General features: G+C 35.5%; 1 protein-coding gene across 2 annotated transcripts in view; it reads right to left on the bottom strand.

The window, feature by feature from the left end:
* Positions 1–1,821: 1,821 nt before the first annotated feature.
* The window catches only part of LOC117103976 (synaptotagmin-A-like), a 12,456-nt gene continuing 3,715 nt past the window's right edge, over positions 1,822–10,562 (bottom strand). For both annotated transcript variants that reach the window (XM_033244622.1, XM_033244623.1), the window contains exons 2-7: positions 7,318–7,459; positions 7,109–7,209; positions 5,679–5,952; positions 4,966–5,210; positions 3,805–3,919; positions 1,822–2,227 (exon numbers count right to left, since the gene is read on the bottom strand). In XM_033244622.1, the coding sequence (XP_033100513.1) occupies positions 1,905–2,227; positions 3,805–3,919; positions 4,966–5,210; positions 5,679–5,952; positions 7,109–7,209; positions 7,318–7,459 (1,200 nt within the window). In that variant the 3' untranslated portion in view covers positions 1,822–1,904. The remainder of the gene's footprint in view (positions 2,228–3,804; positions 3,920–4,965; positions 5,211–5,678; positions 5,953–7,108; positions 7,210–7,317; positions 7,460–10,562) is intronic.

Here is a 10,562-nt window from a genome sequence, read left to right as displayed (position 1 = left end):
ACTACTTGATTAACTGCTAGTGTAGGACTACACTACTTGATTAACTGCTAGTGTAGGACTACACTACTTGATTAAAGATGTGTATAAGAGACAGATATTATATTGCACTCTAAACTAATTCAAATATTATTATGAGCAAACTGATACGCCCTCTGTCAACTTCAAAATCCAATAAGGACTTTCATAAAAAGCGTACTATTTTTAAAGCGCCGGATACGAGGTTCACTCGAAAGATTACAGTAGTAGGCCTAACTCATAATTAGTATATTTATCAACTCCCTCCCAGACGAATAGGTAAATGCAAAGCTCTATTTAGAACAGGCAAATACTGTATAAGGCACAAGTAGTTGGAAGACACATAGTGAATACAGACATTCGTTGCAGCGATCTGTAAAGTTTCATCCTAAATCTTGAATAATTCCGCCCTCCATGAAAGGATGCATCGTTAAAACTCAAAAAACTAATACTTTAGAATGTACCATCGATCATTATATGTAGTTTTTCGAAACAATACGTAATACTAATGTCATAGTTAATAATAATAATAATAATAATAATAATAATAATAATAATAATAATAATAATAATAATAATAATAATAATATATAGCGCCTTTTGCCAAAGGAAAAGTTAATATTATAAATTATAAATACCGGCATACATGATTTTCCCGTTAAAAACATGATACTTAAAACTGCATACGGTAGATTACACAGTAAGCGGTCGTTTCACATTGAGAAAACCGACGCTGAGAAAATGAAGAAGACACAAAACTTTCCTGAACCCTTGGCAGTATAAATATCTAACTTGTGTCTTAAATACAGATAACATTATTATCTATTGGATCAACAGTGGGTAAGGCGTAGACTTAAACATTATCTCTACCTAACGAGCCTGAGTAGGAGGTGCATAATGTAACGTTAACGCATTAATTAATAGTAAACTATTACAGGCTTATTCATTTCTTTTGAAATTAACGAAAAGTTTCTAACGGTCACTTTCTGTCACGATATCAATTAAAGTCATAGGCCTCCAACTGATTAACTGCTAGTGTAGGACTACACTACTTGATTAACTGCTAGTGTAGGACTACACTACTTGATTAACTGCTAGTGTAGGACTATACTACTTGATTAACTGCTAGTGTAGGACTACACTACTTGATTAACTGCTAGTGTAGGACTATACTACTTGAATCAGACTCCATGGTGGAATCTGTACTATCAATTCCACCGATTTCTGTTATTAATTTTTGAAATGTTTTTGTATTCTAAACAGATGGTGTATTGTGTTTATCTTACCGATCGATATTATATTCATATCTCGAATATGTATGACACATTAGTAAAATTGTCTGTCAGTTGGGGTCCTACTTATGCTAATAATGCTGATTGAAATTATCCTTGCAATTACCGAATGACTTTGATTAAATTGATAATCATCTTCGAGTTAACAACATGATTTCTATAAATTATCAATGTAGAATCTTGACTTCTAAACAGCCACAGTGAGTGCCCGGCTTCAGTTGTGTTGGAGACGGTGTCCATTGACTGGTAGGCCTACTGGTACCGGTAGACATTTATAATGCGCCTCTTCCTATGCATAACCCATTAGAGGGATGCCTACATTATTTTCCAGTGATTTGAAAGATATAGGCTTACTACAGGCTTACGTAGTCTGTTGTCTGCAAGCTGAAGTGTTCAACTAGTCAACAATTCCGTGCAAATATAACCGTTCCTCGTGCCACGGTGTAGGCCTATAAAGTAAGGTTCCCAAATCAGTATATATACCTATATCTGAAACAGCTTTCTTTATAATCCAAGTTATGATATACCTATCTTCTTCACCTCATTCCAATGTTCATGAGGTAGAAATGATGAATCAAAAACACGGTTGCTTTTTTTTTATTCAACCAAACTATACCACTGGGCGAACGGCCGTCGTGGGTACCGCATCATCTCATTCCAATGCTCGTAAGACAAAACTGAACACTTTCGACCAATCAGAACCCTTCCAAGTTCGTCCATTGTTGTGTCTTCAGACGGATCTTCTATCTTTTTGCTATTAGTCACAACGATTAAAAATTTCACTTTGTCTAGTTTCTCCTGCGGAACTTCAAAATACATAAGCTCATCAAATTCTGGATTCAGGTCATTTTCTTTCGATTGTGTTCTCCTTCGTTTCAACTTTCGACCTCCTAGAATTAAAGTTACACGAACACACGTATCTGTGAAATAAATATTGAAAATTAATAATTAAAATGATACAGTTTGAATTTAGATTCATCATTAAATATTATTGTATATAATTATGTAAATATAGCCTGTTAGTAAATATTAATTTCATGTGAAACAAGACTAACAATAGGTAAATAATACGGTATAGTACCGGTATGGTATATAATCAAATATTAACTTTATATATTACAATTCAGTCTGGTTAATTATTTATTAATATTATTATTATTTATGTATTCTATTGTTTCATATCTCACAGCTTAATTAATAGTGTAATAACACTTAAATTAGAATGACAGGCATTAGGTCATTTACGTCGGTACCGTGTTTCAAAGGACTAACCGGTCCGTCGGTGCAAGGTTCTATATCGGTACGTGATAACACCGCGGCATAGTTCTCGCAGACTGAGGCCATTATCTTTTTCTTTTAAACGCTAAGACATTAATGTTCGTTAGGTGAAAGATCCATGCTTGACATTCACATTGGTGACCTTTGTAGATTGACGTTTCATCGCAAATAGGCCTACGTTTCAATTAACCTTTAAGCACGACACCTTCTTCGGCGCCATCGTCGCCGTGCTCTGACCGATTCCATTATCATTAAAGCGGCTGGCCCATGATTTGCCGTAGGATTTTCTTATTAAATCATATTTTAATGTTGTAATGTTTGCAGGCCTATAAATAAAAATTGGATACCCTAAATTGCCGACCATTAACGACAAAATGTCTAAAACACTTCCGGTTGTTTTAATGACTATATTCCCATTATCCACCAGGTTAGATCATGAATTACACAAGGTGAATGAATATGATTATGAATAAAGCGTCGGTCTGGTTTCCAACAAAACCTGAATAGAAGTACAATCATAATGAAGCGAGTGAAACAACATTAGAAAAAAGAGAAGCAATAGCGTATACCTATTCAGGTTTTTTTTCCCCTTTCTTATGTATTTCCAAAGTTGATAACTTTTACCAAACTTCAAAATGAGCAATTAAATTGTTATCTATCTTTCTATCTATAATCATTTATACCACGCTATCGCCAAAGGATTCAAATTGTAGATGTATATCCAAAACCATTGTACTTTTGATTGGAAAATACATCTTTAACTACAATAGTAATTCATTTACTAATGTTTAATCAATCCATAAATTAGTATTTGTTTTTCTCGTGGGGGCATTATGAATACATAAATTGGAGTACAGTATTACAACCATCAAGCTTAATTAAAACGCGATAAAATATCCCGCATTGAAAACGTATTCTGACTTTCGTGGATTTATTGTATGCCAATTGTTTGTGTTTTTTTTGTACTGAATAAAGCCAAACCAAAGGGGGATGTGTCTTTTATGTTCAATTAACAAAATACTAAACTGATGTTATCCCTACAACAAATAATTAACCATTTGAATTCCGATATATTGCATCCTTTTGCTGTTTTGGTTGTTGTTTCTGTTTAACGTCAAAATCAAATCCATTCATGTAGGCCTGAGCTATCTTCTCAGTGCATAACTCGTTAAGATTTATTATAAGGTTTATATAAACATAATATGAAGAACAAACTGACCACACTGTGAACTTCCTGCCGTAGGCTTCAAATTTGTTGCCCGTAAGACACCGACTATCAAGCGATTGGACGTTGATAAGTAACATAGAGAGATGCAGATTTCTCCAAAATAGCTCTGGAATTAGATAATTTTAAGGGTTATTTAAGGTTCAGCTTGCTGAAACTAATGCAAAGAAGACAGTTTATCCTAGAACTCTGACCGTCTTATCACTTGTGACATTACTTTACTTTTAGAAACTGTCTTTATTAAATTGATGTATAATTTGTTTGAACCTATGGGAAGTAAATATTGGTAGTTTAAGATCTATAATTTGAGCTTATAGTAATAAAATTGCACTAAATATATGAAGCCTGGATTTTTAAATATGATATGATAGTTTATGATCAATGAAACTAGGTCTAAATTTGGACCCGCCCTCCACTACCTGATATTACTGCTGATATATTGCAATGTATCATAATCAGTTTCACACTACTGGTTGAGTAACTTTTAGCTGCAGGAGGATGAGATGTATATTTTGTTAATTGTTGCGTTTATTTTTTCCCCTTCTTATTAGCCTAAGTTGTTTATAATTTGTAGTTAGTCTATTTATATTTTTTGTATTTTTTAAAAATTTGCTATTATGATGATAAATATTATAATGAAAATGTGAACTACTTGTCATGTTACAAGAATCAACGACTAGCATCCATTAATGAGTGAAATTTACAAAATGCTTTCCCCTTCTTGTTAGCTTAAGTTGTTTATAGTGTGTAGTTACTTTGTTTATAGTTTTTTGTAGTATGTTTATGTATCGGTATGTGGTGGAGTATGACTGCGCCAATTCATGTGTGCTGTACCATCGTCATCTTCATTATCATTATGATCATCATTGTTATCAATATTATTATTATTATTATTATTATTATTATTTTATTATTATTATTATTATTATTATCATAATAATAATAATTATTATCATAATAAAATAATAATAATAATAATAATAATAATAATTATTATTATTATTATTATTATCATAATCAATTTGAGTAATCGTAGGTCTATATTTGACTGATCATGATGTGATTATAATATGATTATACATAACATACTGCTAAAAATAAGCCCAGACCTAACGTTTTACATTACTTGAGAGAACCAATTTTGGTTCTACATACTTTAGCTGACGGTTGAATGTTGAATACGTCCCTGTAAGAACCAGTGAAGTCAACCTCAGCCAAATTCAAGCTAACTTCTCCCACCACGGAGGGCTTTGTGAACTTGTGATGTTCACAAACATATAACGTCAGACGATACAATTGTATGTCCATTGGATTAATGGCAGCATCGAAGCTTTCTTCGAAGATGGGATTCAATGTTTTGTGCTTTATTGTCGTTTGGAAGGAAAATGACGGTTGACTCTCTGAAATACAAAAGACCAATATTTTGAAAAAAAACCAAAAAAAAAAACCCTCATCAACATTAAACTTGTCGATTAAAGAATGAAAATAAAAATACATAGCACACAGCAACTGGAACAACGTCCTACACGATCAATGCGGCAAACATTTGGATCATGCAGTATCGTCGTACAAGTAAAGTGCATTGTATAATTATTACTTCTAAGGCGCTTTTTAAAGTCAACGAAGAGTTAACAAATGACAATAAAAATAATTGTTATACATTTCTTCTTTACCATGCACTGGGTGACCGAATCAATGCAAAAGCATTGTTATCCTCCAGGGCCCAGCAGAATAAATAAAACTAATTTCATTTGAAGTTCAGTATACAAAACTTGGGATGCCAATATGATTTTCAAGATTCAGCATCAAAATATTGCATAACAAGTCTGTAAAAATGTTAACTTCGTAATATTATAAAATTGACTAACCTGTTAATTTCAGCAACGCAAACCTGACAAAGGGGTCCGTGCTACCACCGTACGACTTGACCGGGAGGTCATAGACTTGGTGTATTGTTATTACGAGTCCAGAATGCTCTTGGTAGCCAATCGATAATTTCAATTTACCGAAATCTTTATTCTGTGATATAATATCTTGTGGAGGAAGGAATTGCATTTCTTCTAATTGCTCCGAGAGTATTGATTCTTTAGAGTCGTACATATTCGTGCTCGCTCGACGTTCCTTCGTTTCCGCTAGTGTTATCTGTAAACATGAAGAAATATAAATATTCAGACTGTAGGCCCTAACTGATCGTTTGATTGTGATTGTTTATACAGACTGTCATTTGCTGTAGAGAGGCTGTGAGAGGGCTTTTGGGACATTGGAAAGTTCTGTAGCGGATCCAGGATATTAAAACAGTGGGGCCTGGGAAGAGACTCTGCAGATGGAGTCAAGGCTGAGGCTGAGGTACGATATTTTATATCTAGATTTGCCTCTTGATGGCAAATCTAGAAGGACGGAAATAGTTGTCTCAAACTTAAATTTCCTTTCCCCAATTTTTTATTTTCCAAAAAAAATGTGCGGTGGTGACCGTTGGGTCCCGTTGATTTCGCCGCTGCTTCATTTCTAAAATAGCCTATATGGTGTGGTCAACTAAGTACGGCAGCTCGTCATCTGAGAGTGCCATGCTAGGCCAGCTCGTCATCTGGTCACGTCACGATACCCTTGGAAGCTTGTCCTCTAGTGACACTGCACTGCCAATGAAGCCACTATCTGATGACACTCATTGGCGGATTTAAAGGGGGAGGGGGAATCGGCCCCACCCCCCTAAATTTTTTAAAATAAAAAAAAAAGAGAAAACAGAAAAATCTACTCAAATTAAGTGTGGCATTTCCGGACATCTAGAGGTGCCATAATCATAAATTTTCTTCCATCAGCGCCAACCAACCGTGGTACCGGCTGAGGTAGTATAGACCCTCCATCTGTGAAATTCCCTCTCTGGGCCCCTCTATTTCAAATTCCTGAATCCGCCACTGATGCTGTCATCCAATGTTAATGATAGCCCACCATGTCATGGAGTTTCATTCGCTAACGATAGATCACCGTCTAATGATAGTGACATCCACTGCCAATGGAAGACCACTATCTGATGATGCACTGATTATTCGCTAACGATGGCTCATCCTCTGATGACGCTGGCATTACTGGCAATGACATCTCGCTAACTAAGTGCTGCCATCATCAGAGCTGACACCATATGCCAGAAGCAATACCATCAACAAATGAATACATGACATACATTTCACATAGGGCTAGATTAATAATCAACATTATAAGCTCCAGCCATGAAACTTTAGTACAGCTGGATCTTCTAAAACGTGTACCAGATTATTAGATATGACATAGTATAGTAACTCACGACTTGTCCAAATGAACCATATGCCTCGCTACCATAATTGTTGTATGTCCGCTCATGGGCTTGTCGGCGCGGGACTTTCGCGTAATTTGGATTAACGCCATCTGCAAATAAAATAAAGTGTTATGTAGCGACGACATAAAAAGACACGGACCGCTCCGCTAAGCCCAGCCCTTGTGTTATTGCTAAGTTCCCACAAAACGTAGACTCACCTCTTCGTTTGCATCTCTTGTATAACGAACACGAAATACAGATAAGCACTACCACAATGATAATTACGACAGCTATAGCCCCTAAGATGATGCCGATCTGTTCCGCTTCCGTGAAATCTGCGCTTTCAAACATTTCAAATTCCTATCAATATAAACATCGATATTGCGTGTAAACGTTTTAGAAAAAAAAGTGTTAATTTCATAGAATACATGATAGACTAGTTATGAGTGATAGGCCTATCTAAAAATGTCAATGAAGCTTTGCTGGGTCTTCCTTAAAAAAAAATATAAATCACTTCATATCCATCCTTCATTCGCCCCCTTTTGTCACCACATTCATTTATTGGAGCCAAAATCGTCAACTGCAGTGTTATGTGCGGGTGACTAAATACTATCTTGGGATATTAATATTCATATTTCACGCATTTGAAGATATATTATTAACTATCAATGATAGCTTTGCTTGTGTATAACGTGTCCCAAACGCAAAGTTACTTTACCATACATGTTTATGTGTCCAAGTTGGTGATATGTAATACATGCTTAATGCGTCCCGAACGCGACCGCAGGGAGCACAGCGTTACTTTTCAGTGTCAAAAGCAGTGATATATCATCCATTCTTAATGTATCATAATATGTGGTGTGCTATAAAATTAATGTTTAATGTATCGAAAGATGTGGTGTGCCTTGGAGGTGATATGTCAATGCATGTGGCGTGAACACGCATCTTGTATAATGCAACTATAAATCTGTAAGATACATGTTACAGAGCAGCGAGTTTAATTTAATAACCATGACTGAAAACAGCTTCATTCCCCAAACCCATGACTTTGTGTAGCCTACGTTTATCATAGTTTATTTCCGGTCTGAGAGTTTATTTCCAGGCGTCTTGAAAACAACAATTTCCTGGACCCCGTATGGTAGTGTTGTTTCTCGATCGCCCCCCCCCCCCACCTCCCCTTTCGGACATATCTGGATTCGCCCCTGAAAGTGATGAACTTCTGTATTGATGTAGGCCTGTCTTTGGATCGTGTGCCTTAAATAAAATACGATAAATCCTTTCTAGAACATGACTATTCAGAGAACATCCTTATTAAAGGGACACTTTTTCGACCATGAAACAACAATAGCCGTATACATTTTAACACTATTCAGGGGACACTTTTATTAACTTAAGGGACGTTTTTTTGGTCCCGGAGGTGTCCCCTTAATAGGGTTCTACTGTATTGGAAACTGAAGCAATGAAACTCAAGAATCTTCAAATTCCGTGGAATATAAACAAGTATTTAGAAGCAATAGTGTAGGTCTTTGGATACACTTGGGGAAATATATTAACATTGTGATGAAGGTTAGGCCTATATTCAAGAATATTTGTTTTGCATATCAGTATCGTGTTGAAAGTGCCTTTGTTTCAAAGATACAGTGACATTTAGGTGTAGGAGCGGTTTGGCTCAGCGCTTGCGGTTCTGCTTCTTAACCAGGGGTGGTGCCAGGATTTTCCCGACGGGGGGCGGGGGCGATGTCCCTCAAAACATTTCGCAAGTGGTCCAAGGGGAAAAGCACCCGAAATTGTTGACAATTTAGGGGTTTCAAATTTTTTTTTCTCCCCCCACGATTTGTGGTTTTTGTCTCCGAAGGGCAGGGCAGGAAACGTTAGTATAATTCTCAACAGGGAGCTGAGTATGTGTTGCGCTTGATCCAATAACCGGGGATAATAATGTGAAGCGCTTAGAGGCCTTGCTGGCATAAGCGCTATAATTATAAGTCAAACATATTATTAATTAGCAACAGTTTAGAATATGAATAAAATATTTTTAATTGAATAAACTTGTTAATGTACTTTATTTAAGCTATCACCATATTCTGTAAATCAATTCTCCTAATATTTTTCAACGTTATGTGCATGCTTTTTAAGAGTTACTAACACGTATTTTTATAACAGATATACCGTACAAAGTACGCGTATTTTTATATCTTATTATGTTTGCATATGCTCTTGTTTTTAACAGTGCAATAAATGTTTATTGCCTAGTATTTCAAAATGAACAATAAAATAAATCATGAATAGTGAATCTTGAATTGTTTCTTTAGAATAAAGAAAAGAAGCAGTCCATAGTATGTGCAGCTTTATGTTAAGTCAGTGTAAAAAAACAGAATAGTTGAAGTAGTTGAAGAAAAATTGTTTTGCACCTTCGGCGCAACCTTTCTTCGCGCTTTGCGCTCGTGTAACTGGGGGCGCCCCACACCAACCCTTGCCCCTCTTACAGCTTCCCCTCTTAGCGGCCATGATCCATCCAGACAGCAGCACAAAAATAATATATAATCATAATTTATGATAATTTTAATAATATATATATATATATACATATATCTATCCTGTATCCTATATATAGTGGCAATATATATATACTGTCTCTTATACACATCTAGATGTGTATAAGAGACAGGCCTTCTTGTCATCTTTAAACAGTTTTGCGGCGTAGCCAAAAACAAGTAATTCACCTTCTTCTTCTTCACGAGCTCTTTCTTTTTCCCGTTGCTTTTGGTCGTAAATCTGAGCTCTTTTTAATTTCGCTTTTCGACTGATCAGCGCCATTTCTATGACCGGTCTGTCTGTTTGATATCGATATCGTAAACGCCGCGGTAGCGGTGTTGAACTAGACTAGACTAGACGGACGCGATAGAGTGAGCCACCAATCGACGATGTGAATACTTTCGATTGGAAAATAAAAAGGCGGAGAAGGAGATCTTTTCAGAAGTTTAATAGTTGTGATACATTACTAAATGCCCCATGACTACTTTTATCCCAGGATGGAGCATTATAATTTTTCTCATTTGACTTTTCTCCTGTCTAAATAAAATTAAACATTTTAAAAATTAATTGCGGTTGTGGATATGAACAGTGCCTTGCAGAGTTCAAGATAAAATTGTAAAGAAACTTGTTTGTGTTTTAAATATTTCTCATCTTTTTAAGTAATTAAGTGTTTTTTGTCTTATGTTTCTCGTCTCTTACCTTTTTGGACTCCATTGGAATTAAGTCTTTTCGCTTCCTGTTGTTGTTCAGCCCCCCCTTTTTCTCATGATTTCATTATATTTTTTTATTATTTTTTTTTTGACATATTTGATCGTATTTTACACTTTTTAATGTTTTTAACCTGGTGTTTCAATTTTTGTTCAATTGAATTGTATTTTCTTGTTGTACTTCGATGTCAAATAAAATCAAGTCAAGTCAAGCCTTATATCGC

This window comes from Anneissia japonica, unplaced genomic scaffold (genome assembly GCF_011630105.1).
Source record: "Anneissia japonica isolate Jap-2015-1 unplaced genomic scaffold, ASM1163010v1 scaffold342_len425065_cov216, whole genome shotgun sequence".
NCBI lineage: Eukaryota > Metazoa > Echinodermata > Crinoidea > Comatulida > Comatulidae > Anneissia > Anneissia japonica.
The sequence above is the reverse complement of the archived record's forward strand: the minus strand, read 5'-3'. Positions and strand labels throughout refer to the sequence as shown.